Here is a 24,717-nt window from a genome sequence, read left to right on the forward strand (position 1 = left end):
AGACGCAGCTTCAGAGGATAATCCAGGGCTGGGACCTGGAGGTCATCTAGTCCAATCCTGCTCCAGCAGAACGTTGTTAGTGAGTTTTTGTCTTTCGATACCCGTCACATAGCCACGCCCACCCAGTCACATGACACCCACCAAGCCACGCCCACCAATTCACACCCATAGAACCGGTAGGAAAGAAATTTAGTTTTCACCAGTGGAATTGCAGTAGAACAGGGGTGTTAAACTCAAGGCCCGTGGGCCACATCCGGCCCATGGGGTGCTTAGATCTGACCCATGGGGCCGGCCTGGAAACAACAAAGGATCGGCCTGCGGTGCGTCCGCCAGTGAAAACGGAGCTCAGGGGGCTCCGTTTTCGCTGGCAGAGGGCTAGCAAAACAAACTAAAAGCAAAACAAAAGGAGAAATATTTCCCCTTTTGCATTTGAACATGAAAGGGACAGGAAAGGAGGAAGGGAAAGAAAGAAAAAGAAAAGATGGGAAGAGAGCAAAGAAGGAAAAATAAGGAAAGAGGAGGAGGAAGAAGAAAGAAGGAAGAAAAAAGAAGGAGGAAGGAAGGGAGGGAGGGAGGGAGATTGGTGCCCCCAACACGTCCCATGTCACCCCATCCCCACCCATGCCCACATCTCTTACCCCCCCCCTTCACCCCCCCTTCAGCCCTCCGAGGTCAAACACAACCCTGATACGGCCCTCAATGAAATCGAGTTTGATACCCCTGCACCAGAATATTTAAAAAAAATGTAACCTCACACGGAGTCCCCATAAAGCTAAAAGTAACAACTCAGTGATCTGAGTTAGTTGCATATTATACGAAGCCTTTCCCCTACCTCCCCTTATTTTAATTCACCCCGACTGCACATTCTGAGAAGTCTTCCCTATTCTTCTCTCTTTTTTTTTAAAAAAAATAAATCCTTAAGAATCTGCACCGGAGACAAATTCCTTGTGTGTCCAATGAAGTATTCTATTCTATTCTAATTGCTGGCTTCGCAATTTTTCCTCAGCCTGGGAAACAGGAGACCAGGATCCGGTCCGAGCTGCCTGCCTTCAAAGGGGCATCTTCGGCCATGATAGCGAGGGAGAAAGTCCAAGTCTTTGAGAGATCTTTCGGTAGGAGAGACACCCAACCGTGAGAGCAGCTTGTCAGCCATGGCCGGGACAACGGGTTGCAGCAGGAGCCCATAGACCCGAAGGCATTCCACAGCGACGTAGAGAATCGTCTCTTGCCACCGTCGTTCTGCGGGATCCTCCGGGCAGAGTTTCCACGGCCTGTGCCTCTGGACGAAGCCGTTGGTCTCCCTCACGCAGTCCATGATGGATTCCAGAGCCTTGTAGATCTGGAAGCGGTCAAAAGAGGTGCTCACTTTCATAGGCAGGCTCTCGACCAAGGACACAAGCTTGTAATCCTCGGCTAAGGCCTCGCCAGATCCGCTTTGAATCTCCACGTCCCTAGGGAAGCAGGTCTCGGAGAAGATGGGATAGGTCCCTCTGGGATTCAGGGCAGAGGCCGTGACCCGGTTCAGGAGACCCCCTAAGGCGTCGGCCAGCTCCGAGTTGAGCAGCTTAATCACCTTCTCGTCATAGTAATCACAATCCCGCTCTGGGACTCCCTGCCTCAGCAGGAAGTACCGAAAACCATCTACTGTGTAGTGCCGGAAGCACTCCTTTGGGTCAACCACGTTGCCCAAGCTCTTGGACATCTTCTGTCCTTCTACCGTCCAATGAGAGTGGACCCAAATCCGCAAGGGGGGCTCCAGGCCAGCAGCCATCAGCAAAGCAGGCCAATAGACGGCATGGAACTTGAGAATGTCTTTGCCCACAATGTGGCAAACGGTGGGCCAATAGGCCCGGTGCTTTTTGGGGTAGCCTACAACCGTCAGGTAGTTAACCAGGGCATCCACCCAGACGTAGATGGTTTGGGTCGAGTCCCCAGGGACAGGGATGCCCCAATGCAGCCGGTTTCGGTCACGGGATACAGAGAGATCCGGGAGGTCCCCTTCCAGCCATTGGAGGGCCTGCTGATGATAGGGCTCGGGACTTATGGCGTCCTTATTCTTGTACAGCCATCGTTGCAACGGCTCCTGGAACTCGGACAGCTTGAACATGTAGTTTTTCTCCCTGGTCCAGTGCACCTAAGATGCAGGGGAGAAGTTATCACAAGGTTTTTTTCCTGGTTTCATCAGCCTCTCCCATACAATATGCATTTACCCAAGCGTTTATATTAATGTCTACTTTTTCCCAGAGAACGAGGTGGCTGGATGGAGTCACTGAAGCAGTAAAGGCGTGAGCTTAAATGGACTCCAGAGAATGGTAGAGGATAGGAAGGCCTGGAGAAATATTGTCCATGGGATTGCGATGGGTCGGACACGACTTCCCAACTAACAGCAACAACTACTTTTTTCCTTCTTTAGATCTGTAGGCCGCATGCACGTATCAGAAAGCTTGCCACCCGCAAGGGACCTCATCTTCCTAGCTTCCAAAAGCTAGCAACATCCTGTGCCTTCACTCTGCTTTTCCACAGCTTTCTTGGGCTACCTCTTTTCTTTATGCCATCCCCCTTTCTGTTCTGCTTATCTTTGCTTATCATTTTAGCTTAACAACAAAGAATGTTCTTTCTGCGCCAACTCAGGAAGCACAAACTGCCCAAGGAGCTGCTGATCCAGTTCTACTGAGGAATTATTGAGTCTGTCATCTGCACCTCTAGAACTGTCTGGTTTGGCTCTGCAACCCAACAAGACAGACACAGACTTCAAAGGATAGTTAGAACTGCAGAAAAAACAATTGCTACCAACCTGCCTTCCGTTGAGGACCTGTATACTTAACGAGTCAAAAAGAGGGCTGTGAAAATATTTACAGACTCCTCACATCCTGGACAAAAACTGTTTCAACTCCTACCCTCAAAACAACGCTATAGAGCACTGCACACCAGAACAACTAGACACAAGGACAGTTTTTCCCCGAACGCCATCATTCTGCTAAACAAATAATTCCCTCAAAACTGTCAAACTAGTTACTAAGTCTACACTACTATTAATCTTCTCATTGTTCCCAACACCCATCTCCTTTCACTTATGACTGTATGCTTGTATCCTTACGATTTATATTGATATTGTTTTCTGATTGTTTATTGTACCCTATGACTACCAATAAGTGTTATATCTTAGAATTCTTGATGAACGTATCTTTTCTTTTATGTACACTGAGATCGTATGTACCAAGATCGTATGTACCAAGATCGTATGTACCAAGATCGTATGTACCAAGATCGTATGTACCAAGACAAATTCCTTGTGTGTCCAATTACACTTGGCCAATAAAAATTCTATTCTAGTCCCACCAGGTCCAAGGTTGACTCAGCCTTCCATCCTTTATAAGGTAGGTAAAATGAGGACCCAGATTGTTGGGGGGGCAATAAGTTGACTTTGTAAATATACAAATAGAATGAGACTATTGCCTTACACACTGTAAGCCGCCCTGAGTCTTCGGAGAAGGGCGGGATATAAATGTAAACAAACAAACAAAAAAAGACAAATTCCTTGTGTGTCCAATCACACTTGGCCAATAAAAAATTCTATTCTATTCTATTCTATTCTATTCTATTCTATTCTATTCTATTCTATTCTATTCTATTCTATTCTATTCTATTCTATTCTCCTCTCTTCTATCTGATGAAACGGCCAAAGATGGCTTAGAAATCAAGAGACTGTGAGTTGTAGGCCTCCCTTAGGCACGAAAGCCAGCTGGGTGACTTCGAGCCCGTCATTCTCTCAGTCCAACCTACCTCACAAAGTCGTTGTGGGGAAAAAAAGGAGATGGCAGGGGTATTAGGTACATTCACCACCTCAAGTTGACCTACACATGTAAGTGGAATAAGCATCTAATAATAATAGAATAATACAGAGACTCTGTAGAGCAGTGGTCATCCACTGGTGGTCTACTAGAAAATTTTGGTGGTCCGCAGAAAAATTATTTGCATTTTTTATATTGCACTAAATACTATTTATCTACCACTTTAAAAAATTCATATTAATGGTCCATGGGATTTAAAATTATGAATTTGGAGGTCCCTGAGGTCCAAAAGGTTGGTGACCCCTGCTCTAGATAATTTAAATGTGGCTTCTCCAATCTGAATTTCTGTAGACATGGGACACTTTGTTATTATTATAGACAATTTGGTATAGTGGTCAAAGAATTCAGGAGTTCTAGTTCTGCCTTAGGCATGAAAGCCGGCTGGGTGACTTTGATCCAGTCCCTCTCTCAGCCTAACCTGCCTCAAAGGGTGATATTGTAGGGCAGTGGTTCTCAATCTTTATAGTGCTGCGACCCCTTTAATACAATTCCCCACGATGTGGCGACCCCAACCGTAAAATTATTTTCATTTTGAATTTATCGCGCATGAAGCCGTCTTGGCTAGCGATCTGAAATGCTTGCGATTGCCTTAAGGACGGAGGCATTAAAGCGGAGACTCCTCCCCTATTAAGTTTATGGCGCCTGAAGCCAGATTAGGCTAGCAATTGGGAGTGATTGCAGCTGGCTTGAGAGGGAGACATCAGAGCAAAGATTTCTCTCTTTTTTAATTCATCGCGCCTGAAGCCGAATTCGGCTAGCTATTTGAAGAGCCTGCAGCTGGCTTGTGGAGTCAACCATTGGAGCGCGATTCTTCGACTCGCAAGTACACTTCCCATATTTCCGATGGTCTTAGGCGACCCCTGGCAAATCGTCATTCGTCCCCTAACGGGGTCCCGACCCACAGGTTGAGAACCACTGTTGTAGGGTAAATAGGAGGAGGAAGGTGCATTAGGTATGAATTCCCTAAAGAGTAATGAAGGCGGGATAAACATCTAATAAATAAAATATTATGCTATCTGATGCTTGCCTATTATTGGCTGGACATGCATCAGAATAACTGGATTCGCACAACTCTATGACCAAACCATGTGTGCGAAGGCAAAGCAAGCTGAATGACTCGAGGCACGAAGAGAACTTGCCAGGGTACATCATACCGTACCTGGTGCCCACTCTCTATGGAAACCATCTGCTTGCTCCCTTGGGCATCAGCGCACTCCTTGACCTGAGAGGCTGCCAAGAAGCTCTCTTCCGCTGTGCAATACCACCCTTCGTAGTCTGCTTGATAGAGCCAGCCTCCATCTCGCAAGGCAGCCCAGAAGCTCGCCACAGCCTGCCGGTGCTGTTGTTCTGTAGTGCGGATGAAATGGGTGTAGGAGATGCCCGCCTGGTCGAAGAGCTCCCGGAATTCGGCCGATACACAGTCACAGAACTCTTGCGGAGAAGTACCTGCGGCTGCTGCTGCCGTCTGAATTTTCAAGCCATGTTCATCCGTTCCTGCCAAAGGAAACAGGATAGGTGAACTGGTGAAGAAGCCAAGAGGCAGCTTTCTCCAGCCTGTGCTGGGAGGGCCACTCCAAGATTGCTTGATATAGTGTAAGCCGCCCTGAGTCTTCGGAGAAGGGTGGGATATAAATGCAAAAAAAAAAAAAAAAGATTCGTATTGTTGAGATGGGCACATAAATACTGTTTCAGAGTATAAGACACACCTTTGTCCCCCCAAAAAAGAGGGTGAAAATTTGGATGTGTCTTATACTCCGAATGTAGCCCCGCCCAGCTTCTCAAACGGAGGTTTCAGAGACTGAAAACAGCTTCAGAAATGAAGCCCCCCAAAAGAGCTTCAGAGGCTTTTTTTCTGAAGCTTTGTTTCAGAGGCTTTTAGAGGCAGAAAAATGTTTTTTCTGAAACGGGAGTTTTAGAAGTTTCAGAGGCAGGGGAAAAAAAGCAAAAAAAAGCAAGGCTAATTGGGGGTATTCCAAGGCTGGGAACAGCTGATTGGGGGCATTCCGGCAGATCCACCTGCCACTCACCTTTTTTCTTATTTTCCTCCCCAAAAACTAAGGTGTGTCTTATACTTCGAAAAATACGGTATATAATTTGAATCATAGATAAATGCGTTCATTCCCAGCAAGCAAGGTCATTCTTGCAAACAGCACTTCCAGTTCTGGAAGTGTATACAATGAACGAAAACTTTTTGAAAGTTTTTCTCACACACAAATGCATGGTTTATTGAAGACATCCTAGTAGCGTTATTCACCTTTAATGTCATCAACCAGGATGAAAAAACTTATCAGTTAAAGCGAGGTTACAAAAAGATGTTTGCCAATTTTCTGGGGGAAATGAGAAACTTGTTTTGTATTCTATTTTAGAAGTCATTCCCCCCCAGCAAAAAAAAAATTACTCCTAAAACTTTAGAGTCCCCCCTTACATTTTTGCTGTCCCAAATTAGTCAAAAATCTGGGGTGTAATGATGTAGGGTGTCATGCATGAGTTTCTAACAAGCAACCTAGCCTCCAATTACAACAGGACTACTTCAAAAGACAGGAGGCCCATTTTTCTTTGCACCCATGTTCATCACGCCAACACTCCAACACACTACATAATGTATTGTACTGCAATAATGCTAATTCATTGGGGGGCTTTTTCAACCTGGGCAATTAAGCCGAATGGACTTCAACTTCCAGAATTCCCCAGGCCACAAATCTTAAAAAGTTGGCCAGGTTGGAAAACACAGGACCAACCGTTGCTGGAAATGCAAATAGAAGAGAAGGATGAAGAGAAGGCTTGCTTCTCCCTTCACAGCACCTTTTATGCATCCTTGCTAGAAAGAAAACACGTGGATTCCCTAAAAAGCTTCCTCCAGGTCGATCCATGCGTAACCCAGGAATTTCTAGGCGACTCCCTTGCTTGCAAAACAGACTCCTCCATTCACAGCAGATCTTTTGCATCCTGGTTAGAAACCTATTTTTTGCAAGCCCCTCGCGCTTCCACACGTGAAAGCAAGCACGCGGGTTCCCTAAAGCTTCCTTCCAGGTCCATCTAAGTTTCACCCAGGAGTTTCTATCCGACTCACTTGCTTGCAAAACATACTCCAGTCATAGCAGATCTTTTGCATCCTGGTTAGAAATAAACCTCTCTATTTTTTGCAAGCCCCCCCCCCCGCGCTTCCACACGGGTTCCCTAAAAAGCTTCCTTCACGTGGATCCAAGCTTCACCCTGGAGTTTCTAGCCGACTCCCTAGCTTGCAAAGCAGACTACTCCCTTCATAGCAGATTTTTTGCATCCTGGTTTGAGATAAACCTCTCTATTTTTTGCTTCCACACGTGAAAGCAAACACGCGGGTTCCCTAAAAAACTTCCTCCACGTGGATCCAAGCTTCACCCAGGAGTTTCTAGCCGACTCCCTCGCTTGCAAAGCAGACCGACGGCTGCAAAAACAAAAAAAAAAAGAAACCCTTGGACCCCGATGCACAAGGCTCCCCATCGCCCCGGAGACCTGTAGCCAGCCGCCCTCCCTCGCAGCCCAGCAACCGCCGGTGCCGGTGCAGAGCGTCAGCCAGGACGGCCGAGTAGAGATGCCCGATGTGGGGCGGGCCGTTGACGTAGAAGATCGGCGTGGAAAGCAGCTGGGACCCGCCCGAACTGCGGCGGAGACCCCAGCCCGCTTGCTCCGCCAAGCCCCGAAAGAAACCCGGGCGGAGAAAGCAGCGCGCGGCACGAGCGTGGAACGCCTGCATAGCTGGCATTTGCCCGGGGATGGCCACGCCCCCTCCGGCTCCTCCGGCCACGCCCCTACCCCTGCGAGGAGCTCTAGAGTAGAGCGCGGATGCCTAGAGCGGCGAGGCCGGCAGTGAGCGCGCGCGCGCGCCCCGCGCAAGGGCAAAGCGGGCGAGCGGCTGGCGCGCGTGCGCACGGAGTGGGCTCCGTTCTTGGGAGCGGACGGAAGGACAGGCGGGCGCTGAGGAGGAAGAAGAAAAGAGCCGCTGAGGAGGAGCTCGTGAGGGCCGCTGCTTCGCCGCTCCCGTCGTCGTCATGTCCCGCTTGGGAGCCACCCTGCTGCGGGCGGCGGGCCCAAGGGCGCGTTTCCTGGAGGGCCCAGGTGAGTGCGGACCATCGCCGTGAGGGGGACGACCTGAAAAGGTGTCGAGTGGGAGGGGCTTGCCGAGTGGGAGGGGCTTAAGCGGAAACAGTGGGACCCCCCCCCTCACAGCCCTGTAGTCCCTAACTGGGTGTGGGGGGCTTGTCTGGACCAGAGGAGGGGGCTCTCTTGGCTGGGGGCTTTTTTAGTGGTCCTCATTTGCTCATCCCAGGCAGCCCCCCCAAAAGCCCCCGCCCCAACTCCCCCCACTTCCACCTCCCTAGCGAAATCCAGTGGCTGTGAGTTCCACAGGATCCGCTAAAAAGCCTGGCTGCCCGTCCGCTTGATGCCAAGGTCGTGTGACAGGCGCAGGTCGGAAGTGGTGTTCTTAAATTTAATTTAATTTACACACATGTTATAATATATACATATACAGATATATATATATATATATATATATATATATATATATATATATATATATAATATATACATATACAGATATATATATACACATACATACACACATACATACATACACACATACATACACACATACATACACACACTTACATATATACACATATATAAATAATGTTATGTTTATTATATGTGCCTCTGTGGCTCAGACTGGTAAGACAGTCTGTTATTAACACAGCTGCCTGCAATTACTGCAGGTTCAAGTCCCACCAGGCCCAAGGTTGACTCAGCCTTCCATCCTTTATAAGGTAGGTAAAATGAGGACCCAGATTGTTGGGGGCAATAAGTTGACTTTGTATATAAATATACAAATAGGATGAAGACTATTGCTAACATAGTGTAAGCCGCCCTGAGTCTTCAGAGAAGGGCGGGATATAAATGCAAATAAAAAATATATATGTTATATTATGTTTATTATAGTTATTGTATTATGTATTAAGATGAGTACTCATTCTGTATAGATTTGTTTTTAATAGGACAAACTCTTGAGATTTTGTCTTTGGGATGAGCAGAACCATCTGGCTTGTTTTAATAACTTCAAATAAACAGCCTACTTTTTAAAGCATCTGGAAAACCAAGGGATATTTAACTGAATTTGAAAACTTTATAATGCAACATGCAGAACATATGCCAAGTCCTTTTTTTAAAAATAAATTGTTGGTGGAGTACTCAGTACTCATTCTGTGGCAGGTCCCAACAGCCCACTCCTGATTCTTGATTAAAGAGCTATGTTTTCACTAAATTTCTGAGGATTGTGAAGAAGGGACATCGAAATGCTGTCTCAGAGGAGGGGAGACAGCACCTGGAAAAAGCATGTTTCCATGACCGTATGGGTGACTGATCCCCATAGCTGATCAAGGGGACGTATGAAGAGCCCGCCCTATTAAATCTAACTGGCGGGCAGGTATTTATTTATCAAACGTATTTGCCGCCCATCTCATGGTGCAGGCGACTCTGAATGGCTTACATCAGAAAAAAAAAGACATGCTGTGCAACAATGATTGTAAATATAAAAATAAATTGAAATTACAAAAATTAAAATGAGCTAAAAAACCAGGGCTTGGAAGGGGAGCGGTAGGGTGCCTTCTCTATTAGTGTATCAATTCCCCTCCAGCCAGCAGCTTCTCCTTCAGGGTCCCATGCTCCTCTGCAGAATCAAGGGAAATATTAACAAGAGTATTCTCCTTTTCTAACCTGATGCCTACCCGACCACTGTATGATGCCAACCAGTCATTTTTGGCCTATCAACTAGTTGTAATGGGAGCAGAGGCTGCTTGTGGGAGGCTTAGTCTTGTTTTCATCCATGGCTTATGAAAGTGCGTCATTGACAATCTTCCCTCCTAATAAATTGTGTTTCCAGGCCTCTTTCAGCGATGGAAGGCTCCCTCAGATGGACAACCTTGCAGACAAATGGCCACCTCCAGCTTTGCATGGCGGCATAACAAAACTCTCTATACTGTCATAGCAATTGGCCTCTTTGGAGTCGGAAATGCGTTTTATGTAAGTAGAGAAGCTTCCCTAGAACAGAAATCCAGTCTCCTCTAACACAGTGGTTATACCATAACCCATACATCTACTTCCTATGGATCTCCCCACCCCTCCGCCCCCATCCTGCTTTCTCTGCAGAATCTTAAGAGGTAGCTTTAACCTAAGAAGTCAGTGGCGGACTTGGCTCAGACTTACCCTTTCTTCTCTCATTGTTTCAATTAATTTCTTAGAAGGTCACTCGGAAGACATAGAGAAATGAAATAATACTTTCTCACTATCTAACTTATAAAGCCAACTTGCAGTCCCACATTCTGCAGAAACCAGACCCTTGGATGTTGGAGACCATTTCTGTTCTTTTTAAACTCTGGTGTTGCGCACTTTGGAAATGTCAGTTGGATGTGACCCTGACATTGGTAATGAGAATATGCTATTTCGTTATGCAGGAAGTGTTTATCAAGGCAGCCACCTAGAGAATGTCACCGATTTGAGTTTGGAAGGGTGATAGGAGGGCAGGGTGGATTTGACTTAAATCCAGTTTTACCACAAGTAAAAAGGCTTGATTTAAATCAACTCGATTTAAATCATAATTTTTAAAGAGCAACTGTCATCTCTGTTCCGCAGCAGCTCCTCCTCTGACCTACTGTGGACTCACCGACAGTCCCAGTATTGTAAGATATACAGCCTCATGCTACATAACTAAGCTCGGTTTCATGCTGAATAAACTAAATTATTAATGTATCTTAAATAGAAAACTACCTTTAGATAGATTTTTACTCCAAAAGCTTTTTACTAAAATAAATTTGATTTAAATAAAAAAATCTGTTTTAAAATTTTAAAAAATGATTTATTTAAAAAAAAAAACACCATTTTATCCACCCTGTAGCAGGGTTTTGTTGACACTGGCCTTTTCCTGTCCTCCAAGGAAGTTGTATTCTCTTCATCCAACTCAATCTCAGGTTGAAACAGACTTTTAAAGGACTGCTTTAGGCTTATGGCAAGCTTCTTTATCCCAGCTCAGTTTATTTGGCGCTTGTCATTCAACCTTTAGCACCCAAAACTGTTTTTAACTGGGAGATGTATGGATTGGCAAACACAAAGTGAACATTACTTTGCTTTTTAAAGCTGTCCGTCGCATTCTCTGGTTATCAGGCATAAGCAAGGGAATGGAGGACGAACAATTTTAAAGAAGTGTTTACACAGCCACACTGGAAAGTTTTCTACCTTTCAGAACATAAATTTGCCATCTGTTTGAAGCCCCTTAAGAACAGTTTACATATTTCTACTTATAGAAATTATTTTGCTTGCTTCTCCATCTGATGATACCTGCTTATTTGTTAGAGAGTGAAATATTTTTATTTCTTAAAATAGAACTATTTTAGCTGTAGCAAAATACAAACTTGGAAAAAATTGGGAGTTTCTCCCCTGCCCTCTATTATGTATTATGTTAAATATGACCTTTTTTGGTTGCACAGGGATATGAAATTATGAGAAGGGCTCGACAGCGCGATGTGGATCGTGCAGAGAGGTTCGAACGCATGGAGGCCCAGATGAAGAAACTTAAGTATTAAGGTAGGAGTGGAGTTGTAGCCAAATGGCTTTTTATAACTTGAATTTGTAGGCTTTCAACTCCCAGGTGGAACTCTTAAGTGACCTTTTGTAGGCTAACTATGAACAATTCTAGGGACTGCTGATCTCCAACAGTAATAAGGCGAGAACCAATGTTGAAATGATTCTGGGTTAGGGTTATGGCAAAGTATTATTATTCTTTCTCTGTTATTGCTCCTGTGGAAGTTCCTGTATAATTAATTCCTGCGTATGTTACAGATTAATTTACAACCACATTTTTGAATGTCGTATGTTTATCTTTGTTTACTCCCACTGCCAAAACACAAGTCCCAGTTTCTATGTTAAATAAGGACCCATATTCGCCAACCTATCACTCTCCAAAGGGGTTGAACGATCTTTCTCAGTTCCACCCAAATCTAAACACTAATAAGGAAGGCACACTGTTGGATTCAAACAAATGGTGAAAAACTAAGTAAGGCAGTGTTTTTGATTTTCACTTGAAAAGACCTAAAAACTATACCGTTGTAATATCCCAAAAAAAAAAATCATGGTGTAATTCTCGATTCTTTGTAAAATTCCTTTAGTCCCGTGAAGCTGCATTGCCGAATTCAATTTGCACTAGTCTCAGAATCTGTTTTGGAGTACAGAGACGTTGACTTGTAAGATTTCAGACTGCCATGCTAAAGAACAACATGGAAATAGTTCCGTTAAGAGGAACAAGAACTTTGACCATGGTTATGATTAGGCTGATCAGTAGATATGCTAAGGTTTAATCATGTTACATAAGGGTAGTAAATTGCCTCCTGGCTAAATTAAAAAAAAAGAACTACATCTCTTGCAACTTCCAAAATTAGCTTTTATAAAAACTTTGGCTCTTGTATTATTATTTTTTACCCACGAGTGAATTTTGGTAGCTTATTTCATTTGTCCTGGCCTTTTTTCCCCCCCCATCTCCCTCTGTGCAATAATTATATATCTGAGATTTTAATAAAAGTTTGAAGAACCTGCTTGTACAAATGTATCCACTGTCAGGCAAACACTTTTTATGAAATTTTATCACTTCTTGTGAGAGAAAAAAATCAACGAGAGCCCAGAATTTTATAGCATTCATAAAGTTGAAGGCCTGTAAGTAAAAAAATGGAATTTGATCAGTCAATAAGAAATCTGTAGAAATCACATCCTCTTACTAGTTGCAGCTTTGTTGACTTTCTAATCTTCTTCCAGGAGTTTGACAGCATCAGAATTAATATCAACTAAAGCTACAGCCAATTACTCATCTCCCCCTGTTCTTCAAAGTGGTAAATAATTAAATTAATATGGGGAATGTAACTCCAGAATACAGAAACAGCCGTGAAGATCAGTTGAGCACTGCAGTCAAGGATTTGGTGGCAGTCTCCTTACTTTAAACACAAAACTTTTCACAATGACACAATTATATGTAGAAGCAGTGTCAAATAATAAAAACATGTGGAAAGAATATAGAATCCTGTGCTGTGTTATTGGCAGTGATTGGGGATTTCATCTTTTAGCTTACACACTTTGCCATCTGTAAAGACAGAGACATAAATACGTATGAATAGAAAGCACAGAAAAAGCCTCTTCACTCGTACAGCAATAGGGAAAAAATGGCTACTTGGCTTTATTCCTACTGTCAAAACAATTTTTGTATCTTCTTTTAACTCCTTTGTTTCATTCATATGAAATGAATCATCACTGAGATTTTTTCCCCCCTCATCAAACCCCAAAGAAGTAATTTTCTTGGTGCAAACGCTTGATATTTTATTAGCAAAATATTCTCCACCGGCCAGTTTCTTTGGGAGAGTGTGGGAAGGCATAAGAGGAACCATGGCACCAAAATCTGGCTGCTGCATGAAATCTTTATTTCTTGCTACCTCTGAGTGATCAGGGTTAAAAGATACCAGAGGAGAAGAACCCAAATCCTAGTAATCCAAAACAACTGAGCATCCTGTGATAAAATCCTTGTCTTGGCAAATCAGAGGGCCAAACAGGGCAATGCAGTACATTTTCAATACATGCAACGAGTAGCTTATTTTTCTCTTGATTAAAATATACCTGCTCGGAGGGGACAGGAGACAGCAGTGAGAAGCAGTCTATCCAGTCATAACAAAATCTGCCCAACGCTACCTGGCTACAGAGCTTTTCTGAAAAAGGCTTACTTGAGGGACTAAGCTAGGGTTGGTTTAACCATTTTTATTGATGCAACACATCCAGATGGGGTCATATTACATACTAAACCATAGCCATTTGTACAGTAAATGTAAAGGTTCCCTTCGCACATACGTGCTAGTCATTCCCGACTCTAGGGGGCGGTGCTCATCTCAGTTTCAAAGCAGAAGAGCCAGCGCTGTCAGAAGACGTCTCCATGGTTATGTGGCTGGCATGACTAAATGCCAAAGGTGCACAGAATGCTGTTACTTTTCCCACCAAAGGTGGTCCCTATTTTTCTACTTGCATTTTTTTTACATGCTTTTGAACTCCTAGGTTGGCAGAAGCTGGGACAAGTAATGGGAGCTCATCCATTACGTGGCACTAGGGATTCAAACTGTTGAACTGCGGACTTTTTGATTGACAAGCTCAGCGTTTTAGCCACTGAGCTACTGCTCAGTCAAATTCAAATACACTAAGCCAAATTCAGATCAGAGATTAACTCAATTTCTTCCACAATCTGATCTATTTAATCCAGATTGAGCATTTCTTCTGCCCCCAATCAGCCCTTTCAGGACCAAATATCAAAAAGACACTAATCAAGGTTTCCCGAATGGATTTTCATCGATCAGCCTTGACAGGGCTACAGTAAAAAGACGGAAGCTGGATGATCCGAAGTCTTCCTCTGTGCACCCACATTCATCAGTGCCCACACCCCGGGACTGCACAGGTTGTATTGCCAACGGCATTACATCAAGCAGACCAAGGAGAATGAATGCGCTTGCTTCTCCATTTACAGCAGATCATTTTGCATTATTCCAGGTTAGAAATGAACCTCCCTATCTTCTGCAAGCCCCGCGCTTCCACACGTGGAAGCAAACTCGTGGGTTCCCCAACAGCTTCACCCGGGAGTTTCTATCCGACTCCCTCGCTTGCAAAACAGACTGGCGGCTGCAAAAAAAAAAAAAAAAGACCCCGGACCCAGATGCACAAGGCTGCTCCCGGAGACCCCAGCCCGGCAGCTGCCCAAAGCGCCCAAGAGAGCCGCGCGCATCATCATTCGCGGAAACTACAACAGGGAAGGTAGCCCGAAGCAAGCCACGCCCCCCTCGCCGCGCCTCCGCCTCCGCCCCCCCCCGGCATCGAGTACGACCGCCTAGAACGGCGTGGGTCCACTTTCCCAAGCATGGCGTCGCTCGCGAGCGCGCCGGCGCGCGCGCGCAGGAGGCCAGGCGTCGGCGCGCGTGCGCAGAAGGGGGGGGGAGACACACGGTCTTTCTGTAGGGACGGTGACCGGGGATCCCCTCAGCCCCGGCCGTCATGTTCCGCTACCGTTTCGCCGCGCGAGCGGCTCAGGGTCTCGGGCGAAGGTCGTGTTTTGTGGCGGGGCCAGGTGAGAGGAGCTTGGCTGGGAGGGAGCGACTCGGACGGAGGGGCGCAGAAGCCGCGGGGACCCCCCCTCTCCCTTCCTCCCCTCCCCTCCCCTCCCCCTGCCCTCCCTCCCTCATCGGGGTGAGGTGGGGGTCTCTCTCGCCATTCCCCTCCTTTAGCGCTCCTCATTTGCTCGTCATCCCAGCCCGCCTCCCAAAGCCGCCCCCCCCCACAACCCCCGTAGGGAACCCTCCCGATCGAAATCCAGTGGCCGCGAGTTCCGCAGGATCCGTTGAACGGCCTTGGTTGCCCGTCCTCTCTCCCTCGACGCCAAGGTCGTGGTGACAGGCGCAGGACGGAAGTGGGTGCCCGTCAGCCGGGCCAGCTTCTGCTCCAGGCTCCCATTCCCCGGGGAAAGAAGCTGGAGGCAGGCGGGTGGGATATGTGTGGGGGCTCCGCAGATGGAGGGGGGGACATTGAGCAGCCCTGGAGGGCGCCAGGTTGGAGGAGCCTCCTTGCACGACCTGGTTTGGGGGGTGGGGGAGGGGGTGAGGAATGTCAGCTGAAGGTTCCTGATCTGGCTTTGCTTGGGCTGTTGATAGATCGACCAGGCTGAAATTCATGGCTAAATCCCTATGGAGGCTGTCAATCATCCAGGCTGTCAATCATCCAGGTCAGGCGGTTGTCCCAAAGGTGCTTTTTCCAAAAGGCAACTGGACTTTCTTTGGATTTCTTTTTCTTTTTTTCCCCTTCCCTTCCTCCTTTGAAAACGTTTGGCTTCTCCCGCAAGAAACTTCTTCAGCTCTGTTGAAGTCCCTTATTTATTTATTTGCTTGTCAAACGCGTATAAGATCACAGATATAACTATAAACACGATTATGAATACAGAATAAGGATACAAATAAATGGGGACAGTAGGACAGGGACAGTAGGCACGTTGGTGCACTTAGGCACGCCCCTTACAGACCCCTTAGGAATGGGGTGAGGTCAAAAGTAGACAGTCTAAGTTTAAAGTTTTGGGGGTTTGGAGAAGAAACCATAGAGTTGGGTAGTGCATTCCAGGGGTTGACCACTCTGTTGCTGAAGTCGTATTTTCTGCAATCGAGTTTGGAACAGTTTACCTTGAGTTTGTATCGATTGCTTGCTCGTGTATTATTGCGGTTGAAGCTGAAGTAGTCATTGACAAGTAAGACTAAAGAAATTAATTCTAGTTGAGCTAAAGAAGCTTCTTGGGAGAAGAAACCACAGAGTCAGGCAGTGCATTCCAGGCGTTGACCACTCTGTTGCTGAAGTCGTATTTTCTGCAATCGAGTTTGGAGCGGTTTACCCTGAGTTTGTATCTATTATTTGCTCGTGTATTATTGCGGTTGAAGCTGAAGTAGTCATTGACAAGTAGGACGAAAGAAGTTAATTCTAGTTGAGCTAAAGAAGCTTCTTGGGAGAAGAAGCAGAAATATGTTCAAGGGGGAAAAAAACCCCAAAGAAAAACCATTTGCCTTTTTAGAAAAGCACTTTTTGGGACTGAAATCCATGTTTGTTTGTTTATTTAAAAAAACACACACACTTCCAGCTGTTCCTCTGCCTTGTCTTTGCAAAAGGCCACTTTCCCACTGCACAGAAGTCAAACTTCTTCCGAAGTTTCAAAACAGGGCTTGTAAAAGTGACATCAAAGTTTTCTGTCATTGCGGTTTGGGTTGTTGTTGGTTTTTTTTTTTGAAACTTGGCTTATTCCTCAAAGGCCTTTGTTGGTATTTGTGAGTTGTATACAGGTGGTCCTTGACTCACAGCAATTCATTTGGTGACCGTCGGAACTTAACAATGGCACTGAAAAAAAGTGACTTAGGATCATTTTTCACACTTACGACCGTTGCAGCATCCCCCATGATCGCATGATTCACATTCAGATGCTTGGCAATGGACTCACATTTATGACGGCTGCAGTGTCCCAGAATCATGTCATCTCCTTTTGCGACCTTCTGACAAGCAAAGTCAATGGGGAAACTAGATTCGCTTAACACCTGTCTTACTAATTTAAGAACTGCAGTGACACATTCAACAAATGAGAGAAGTCGTAAAATGGGGCAAAACTCACTTTAACAAATTTCTCATTTAACAACATCAATTGCTGTTAATTGTGGTTGTAAATTGAGGACTTCCTGTATTCTATCTATGCTTGTTCTCCTTGGTTATACTGGGCCTCTTGAATTAAGTCTCAGTGCATTGAGAGTGTTGCACAAGTGCTGTCTGTCTCTAGGTGTTTAGATTTTATAGGTTAAAACTACTATCTCCCAGATCAATGTGTCTACTTGCCAAATGTCACCAATTGAGAAAGAAGTGGACAAAACTTAACAATTTCATATAAAACTATCCTGATCTTACTTCAATTATTTGCTCTCTGTGTCTTATATGGAACAATCGAAGTTGCTGCTTGTAGTAAGAAACTACCAAGTCAATTGTTACCCAGCTAGAAATGGGTGAAATGCAGCATTTAAGACACTATTAAAGAAGCCACATTAAGATAATTAAAATAATAAGAGGATCAAAGGCACCTCCTGTCTAAATTCTCTTTCATTAGAACTCTGAACTCGGATCGTAGATTATCATGCATTGTCTTGAACAGTTGTTTAGCGCACCTCGTGCACATTCCTTTGCTTCTTGCAGGCAACCCCAAAGAATTAAAGTTATTCTCTCTATTTTTAATGTAACATAATAGACCAGTTAAGGTACTCATTCTAAACTCTGTTTGAAAGATAAAGGGGAGAGAGTATGAACATGAGGTTTGCTATGGCATGCTTCCACTTGCACACAGCACCCTGGGAACTGTAGCTTAGGCAATCTTGGCCCTGCCGCCATGAGACCATCTGTTTCATAATATATGTAATCCATATATATAAAAGCGAAAACCACTCATGCATTAATCACTGAATCTCCAGAACCGTAAAGTCTACAAACTTGAAATTTGCCACATATGTTCCTGTTAGCTTCTAGGTGCTCACTAATAAAGGATTTTTCGAAATGACCATCCGATCATTAGTATTTCCTATATTATTATTAACACACTCTGATGCTAAGAAGTTGTACTCCCCCTCTGCACCTGAAAAGAAATCTGTTCCCCGCTCTGATGCTAAGAAGTTCTATTCCCCCTCCTCATCTCAAAAGAAATCTGTTCCAAATGCAAAACAGAAGCAGAGGAGAGGAGTTTCACTTTCAGTTTTACTTTCACAGCAGCAAGCAGCATTACTACAGAACAGTTGAGCTAAGCCACACCCAGCCTCCTTCCTGTCTCCTCCTAGCTCACACAGCAAATACTGTTTGAGTTTCCAAACACCCCTCAATTCTCTCTCACACTGACAGGATGCTAGTCAGATGAATATCAATGGCTGGGACATTCTACTCCCCCCTCCCCCTCTGTTCCAACTGCCAGTTGCCTTATATTAAAACACTCTGATGCTATGGAGTTACACATTCTACATTAAGTTTCAGGCTGCAAGTGTCAATTTATCAAGCCTGAGCACATAGTTTCGTTGCGAAGCACGGGCATCCAGCTAGTGACTTATAGATGCTCAAATTAATTGGAAGGGAACGAAACTGGATGCATGAATTTTATTCTGACCGTCTGCTTCTGAGAAGAGGGCTACCATTGAGTGAGCCAGTGTTTGAGACCAACTTTAAGGGGTGTCCAACCTTAACCACTTTTAAGACTTGTGGACTTCAACTCCCAGAATTCCCCAACCAGCTTGCTGGATGTGTGTGATGTCAATCACTATCGTCTTTGGCCAGTCAACTGGTTGTCATGGAAGCAAGGCCTTCTTGTGGCAGGCTTGGCCTTCTTTTTATCCATGGTTTTATGAAAGTGCATTATTGACAATCTACCTTTCTAATAAATTGTGTTTCCAGGCCTCTTTCAGCGATGGAAGATTCCGTCAGAAAGACAGCCCTGCAGGCAAATGTCGACCTCTAATTTTTCATGGCAGCAGAACAAAACACTCTATACCTCCGTGGCGTTGGGCATCTTCGCAATTGGAAACGCGTTCTATGTAAGTGGACTCTGGATGACCGAGAAAAGGAACCCAATCTGCTCTAACGAAGTGGCTATCCTAGCCTTTAATCTTGCTTCCCATGGTTTTCTTCCTTCCCCCTGAAGTTAGAAATATTGAGAAATTGGGATGATTGGGGGGTGGGGGGGAATTCTGCTGCCATATCCCAAATAGGCAGAGTGGTGGCTCAGTGGTTAAGATACTGGGCTTGTCCAGCCCAGGTTCGAGACCCAAGTGCCACATGACAGGGTGAGTTCCCATCCTCACCTCAGCTCCTGCCAATCTAGCAGTTCGAAAGCATGCAAACGCAAGTAGATAAATAGGCGTCACCTCCGTGGGAAGGTAACAGCGCTCTGGGACATCAGGCTGGCCACATGAATGTGGAAATGTCTTCGGACAGGGCTGGCTCAGTGGCCTTAAAACACAGAGATTACAGATTAACAGAATTGGAAGGATCCTTGTAGATCATCTAGGCAGGAGACCCTACACCATTTCTGACAAGCGTCTGTCCAGTCTCTTCTTGAAAGCTTCCAGTAATGAAGCTCCCACAACTTCTAAATGCAACTTCTGTTCCATGGGTTGATTCCTGTCACTGTCAGAAAATTTCTCCTTTCCAGGTTGAATCTGGAATGCAGTGCCCCCCTACAGACAGCAATGGCTAGTGGAGTAAAATCCACAAGGACTCCTCCCTATCCTAAATGGTTCAGGGTCCTAAGACCACAGCATGATCTTCTTCACTTCCCCAAAACTTTTTTGATTCTGGTTTTATAAACCTGGCTCTTACAGATCAATAGTTAACTGATGTCCAATTTAGCTATTTTCAAAAGAAGTTCTCGGATTCAACAGCAGTTTCAGGAAGGACTTCCCAGCTGCTGTTTTAGCTGCTGGAATAGTAAGCAAGTTCAGCTCAGCTATAGCAAAACGCAAGTTGAGGGGGAAAAATGGTGCTCCCTCTGTGCCCCTATAGCCGTGATGGTGAACCTATGGCACAAGTGCCAGAGGGGTGGCACGCAGAGCCCTTTCTGTGGGCACGCGCACCATCGCCAGCCGCACTTCTGGTTTCTGGTGCGCCAGCCATCTGGTCTTTGTGGGTGCCGGAGCGCCAGAAAACGGCCCAGAAAACATCCCAAAACCAGGCATGCACGCGCCAGCCAGCTGGTCTTCAGGTTTCCGGTGCTCCGACACGCGCAAAGACCAGCTGGGCAGTGCGCATGCAAGTGTGCCCCGGCCAGCTGGTGTTTGGGTTTCCGGAGCTCCAGTGCACAAACATGCACACGGATGCACATGTATTCCACTTTGGGCACTCTATGCCGAAAAGGTTCACCATCACTGCCCTGTAGGGTTATGAAAAATGTTACCTTTTTGTTGTGCAGGCCTACGTGATTTTGAGGAGGGCTCGACAGCGAGATGTAGACCGTGCGGAGAGGCTCGCACGCATGGAGCGCCAGATGAAATCCCTTAGAGGTAGGAGCCAAGTTTTTTCATAAAAAAGTTTTATTTTTACAATCATATCAAACAGCTCAAACAGTTATATACAATTAGTCGGGCCTGCCCAGTCACCACCCCCCTTTTTAACACTCTTCCCTCTTCTACCTTCTTCTACTTTCCAGACCTTCCTCTCCTTCTCTTATCTACATCCTCTCCTCCCTCCACCCTCCACCTTCCTTCTCCCTCTTCTACCCCTCTTCCTTCCTCTTCTCCTCTTTCCTACCTCCTACTCTCTCCTCTTTTCTCCCTCCCCACCGTTCTAAAATGGTAACTGGGCAGACCCGACCCTACATTAATTATATTTATACATCTTCAATAATCCCTGTACATTAACCATCACTCCATCCTCTACCCTCAACCCCCAATTCCCTCCCCTTACCCCCACCCCCACCCCGACTTCCCAGAACAAAATGCAAGGTATCAAAACTAACAATCATAATCCAAAATAATTCCTAAATTGGTAGGAGCCAAGTTGTAGCAGGTTGGCTTTTAGAGTCAGGATCTGTAGGTTTCCTATGTTAAGAAAGAATTCTAAGTGGGTTTTTAGCACTTGAGAATGCACGAAACTTCCATGGGAATCTAAAGTAGCCGTAGTTGTCCATAAATGTAGGTTCAGGCCTTGGAGCAATAGACCCTGATTAGACCTACTGGCAGGACAGAGAAGACAACATTGTGAAGTTCTTAAATAGTAAACAAAGCAACAATAACAATAGTACTTAGTAAGGCACTTCCCAGTGCCTTACAGCCCTCTCTGTGGTTTACAGAGTCGGCCTATTGCCCCCAGTAATCTGGGTCCTCATTTTACCAACCTTGGAACGATGGAAGGCTGAATCAGCCTTGAGCCGGTGGGAATCGAACTGCTGGCAGTGTACAGAGTTAGTCTGCAAGACTGCATTCTAACCACTCGGAAGGAAGGAAGGAAAGGAAGAAAAGAAAGAAAGAAAGAAAGAAAGAAAGAAAGAAAGAAAGAAAGAAAGAAAGAAAGAAAGAAAGAAAATAGCACTTAGACTTATATACTACTTCACAGTGCTTTACAGCCCTCTCTAAGCAGTTGACAGAGTCAGCATCTTGCCCCCCCCCCAACAATCTGGCTCCTCATTTTACCAACCTCGAAGGATGGAAGGCTGAGTCAACCTTGAGCCAGTGAGACTCGAACTGCTAGCAATGGGCAGAGTCAACCTGCAAGGCTGCATTCAAACCATCAAAATAAAAGAGGACTAGAAAAACATCGAAGATATGGAAGCTAAATTTACTCACAGCCCGAGAAAGAATATGAGACAAAAGTTTTCAGTCATGGTAGTGCAGCTCATCTCAATGCAGCCAGGGGATTTCCCATTGTTTAACTAAATTGATATGTCACCCATCTCATTACCCAGCAACTCTGGGAAGCTCATGGAATGAAGGGAACTAATGGAGAGAAACTCTTCATGGCAGCGAGGGAAACGAAATAAACTATCCCGATATTAGGACCCAGCACTTATTAGCTGTGCCAGACAACTGTAAATAACAAGCACGTTGCATGTTCTGTGAAATAAATTGTACCCTGTTGGACCTGTACTTGATATCCTGCCAGACTGTATCTTCTCTCTTTTTAGAAGGAGATTCTTCCTCCGAGGACGCTAAAGGTAAGCAAGAGTTCTTAAAAGCAAGATATGGTGTGTGTCCTCCCACCCACCAACCCGACTTAAGTTTAGTCTTCTTGTCCTGTAACACCCGGCAACAACGAAACAATTCTTCTCCCACTCTGATGAAGAGTCACACACAGCAAAAGTGGAAATAAACATAAGGGCAACTGGGAATTTTTACATTTCGCTTCTGTGGAGTTGATCATTTTGGTGGACTTTGGACAATGCCTAAAATTGCACGAGGCCATTGGCCCTCTCATCTTAACTGTAGGTCAGATAAACGGACCTACAAGGTTTGGCTTCGATGCCTTCGGAGTCCCTTTAAAAGTCGCTACTAAACTGTGAGAACGTCATCAAAAGATAAAAGAATTATACACTTATGAAAAAAAAAATACACGTCGTTGGGATAAATTAAATCAATTAATTTAAATCAGTAAATTAATTGCTTTATTTAAAGCAATGAAATAAATTGCTTTAAACTATTCGGAGGGGAGGGATTCTCTTTGTCCAATGTCGGTTAAATCCAAGGACATTTTTGCAGATACGGAGAAAGTCTGACTGCAGTTTTGTGCACATTCTTTTTGCATATTTTGTGCATATATGTTGAGCCACTCGCCTGCCTGCCTGCCTCGCATCTTAACCTGGGTTATGTCCCTGTTGTTGGCCAATTACTCTGCTGGCCATGGCACTGACTCAGGAAGCAGAAATCTCAGCTGCATGAACTCTTCCCATTATTTTAAAGAGGTCTAGCCACACATTTGGTTATTTGCATCCAAAGTCTGCTGAAGTCAGGTCTGTCAGCTTGAGCTTTTACAAGGAGCCCTCGACGTACGACTGCCATCGAGCCCAAAATGTCTGTTGCTAAATGAGACATTCGTTAAGTGAGTTTTGCCCCATTTTACGACTTTTCTTGGCCACCGTTGCTAAGTGAATAACTGCCGTTGTTAAGTTAGGGACACGATTGTTAAATGAATCTGGCTTTCCCCCATTGAAAGGGGATCGAGTGACCCTGGGACACCGCAATGGTCATAAATATGAATCAGTTGTCAAGTATCCCAATATAAACCCCGTGGACCATGGGGATGCTCCGACGGCGGTCATAAGTGTGAAAAACGGTCCTACGTCCCTTGTTTCAGTGCCGTTATAACTTTGGTCACTAAGCGAACGGTTGTTAAGTCGACTACCTGTACTACATTTTCATGTTGATGGACCATAGACTTAAATTAAGTTAAATTTTATATTGGGGTCAGGCGATTATTTGTCCTGGCCTTGCTCTGTTTTTGGAGCGTGCTCCCCCCCCCCCCGCCCCCGATGGCAGCTCCAGGCCCTTCAAAGTTCTCCCTGCCTATTTTGTAATCCGTGGCAGCTCAACAGATTGGTGTTGTTTTTTTTTTGCAAAGCTTTTTTCAGGCCCCTGCTAGGACGCCCCAGGGATTGAACCTGCCTGCAAAAGGTTGCCTTGTTGTGCTGCATTGTTCTTCATCAACACCATTTACAACACCATTTACAACACCATTTACAACACCATCAATTGTGTTGTAAATGTTGTACCTTGATGAACGTATCTTTTCTTTTATGTACACTGAGAGCATATGCACCAAGACAAATTCCTTGTGTGTCCAATCACACTTGGCCAATAAAAATTCTATTCTATTCTAGCAAGTGCTGAAATCAGCTTGAATTGCCAACCCGATCTATTGCGGAATGGGAAATGCGGTACTTGTTCTTTGCCTTGGATTGCAAAAGGCCTAAAAAATGTGTGTGCAGTGCAGGTGGACTTAGAGGCAAGTGGTTCTTGTCTCTGGTGCAGGGAGAACATCAAAAGAGAATATTTGTAGCTCAGGGTTGAAAGGAGGGGTCCTTAGTGCTCTCCCCCCCCTGAGCTTCATTGGTTCCTTGCAGACGTTTCCTTACCCAAACTAGGTTACCTCATCAGTGCTAGAAGGAAGGTATGGTTTGCACTGATGAGGTTACCTAGTTTGGGTCATGAAAAGTCTGCAAGGGGAAAAAAAAACAGTCTCAAAGAATACCAAGGAGCCCTCAAAACAAAAGCAATTTTAGCTGTTTCCTAGCAGGAAGACAAGAAATTTCAGCCTTCCTTCCTTCCTTCCTTCCTTCCTTCCTTCCTTCCTTCCTTCCTTCCTTCCTTCCTTTCTTTCTCTCTCTCTCTCTCTCTTCCCCTCCCTCCCTCCCTCCCTCCTTCCTTCCTTCTTTCCTTCCTTCCCTCCTTCCTTTCTTTCTCCCTCCCTCCCTTTCTCTCTCTCTCTCTCTCTCCCTTTCTTTCTTTTTCTTTCTCTCTCCCTTCCTCCCTCCCTCCTTTCTTTCTCCCTCTCTCCTTTCTTTCTCCTTCCTTCCTTCCTTCCTTCCTTTCATTTTTTTTCTCTCTCTCCCCCCCTCCCTCCCTCCTTTCTTTCTTTCTTTCTTTCTCTCTCTCTCTCTCTGTCTGTCTCTCTCTTTCTCCCTCCCTCCCGCCTTTCTTTTCCCTTCCTTCCTTCCTTCCTGCCTTCCCTTCCTTCCCTTTTTTTGGGGGGGAAAGTGAAGAATTCAGTTTTGTTCAGGATAATTTTATTA

The 24,717-nt window shown here is 45.2% G+C and overlaps 2 protein-coding genes and 1 long non-coding RNA gene across 3 annotated transcripts in view; 2 read left to right on the forward strand and 1 right to left on the reverse strand.

Annotated features, from left to right (window-relative positions):
- Positions 1–663: 663 nt before the first annotated feature.
- Positions 664–7,654, reverse strand: MARS2 (methionyl-tRNA synthetase 2, mitochondrial). The gene is made up of 3 exons (XM_058197107.1): positions 7,344–7,654; positions 5,011–5,345; positions 664–2,134 (listed from the first exon to the last, which is right to left on the reverse strand). The coding sequence occupies exons 1-3, from the start codon at positions 7,591–7,593 to the stop codon at positions 977–979; spliced, it is 1,743 nt and encodes a 580-aa protein (XP_058053090.1). The 5' UTR covers positions 7,594–7,654; the 3' UTR covers positions 664–976.
- A 132-nt stretch (positions 7,655–7,786) lies between these two features.
- On the forward strand, positions 7,787–12,943 carry LOC131205153 (uncharacterized). Its single transcript, XR_009156725.1, has 4 exons — positions 7,787–7,946; positions 9,766–9,905; positions 11,366–11,462; positions 12,684–12,943. It is a non-coding gene; the product is annotated as an uncharacterized LOC131205153 (long non-coding RNA).
- Positions 12,944–14,860: 1,917 nt separating this feature from the next.
- The window catches only part of AIFM1 (apoptosis inducing factor mitochondria associated 1), a 33,179-nt gene continuing 23,322 nt past the window's right edge, over positions 14,861–24,717 (forward strand). The window contains exons 1-4 of the mRNA XM_058197174.1: positions 14,861–15,018; positions 18,894–19,033; positions 20,407–20,497; positions 22,117–22,146. Of these exons, the coding sequence (XP_058053157.1) occupies positions 14,946–15,018; positions 18,894–19,033; positions 20,407–20,497; positions 22,117–22,146 (334 nt within the window). The 5' untranslated portion in view covers positions 14,861–14,945. The remainder of the gene's footprint in view (positions 15,019–18,893; positions 19,034–20,406; positions 20,498–22,116; positions 22,147–24,717) is intronic.

Source organism: Ahaetulla prasina, chromosome 11 (assembly GCF_028640845.1).
Source record: "Ahaetulla prasina isolate Xishuangbanna chromosome 11, ASM2864084v1, whole genome shotgun sequence".
NCBI lineage: Eukaryota > Metazoa > Chordata > Lepidosauria > Squamata > Colubridae > Ahaetulla > Ahaetulla prasina.

Excerpts from the sequence above, each read along its gene's own strand:
- MARS2 (XM_058197107.1), bottom strand. The coding sequence starts at position 7,593 with ATGCCAGCTATGCAGGCGTTCCACGCTCGTGCCGCGCGCTGCTTTCTC. Across the intron at positions 5,346-7,343 it reads GGGAGGGCGGCTGGCTACAG|GAACGGATGAACATGGCTTG; the intron begins GTCTCCGGGGCG and ends TTCCTTTGGCAG. Across the intron at positions 2,135-5,010 it reads CCATAGAGAGTGGGCACCAG|GTGCACTGGACCAGGGAGAA; the intron begins GTACGGTATGAT and ends CCTGCATCTTAG.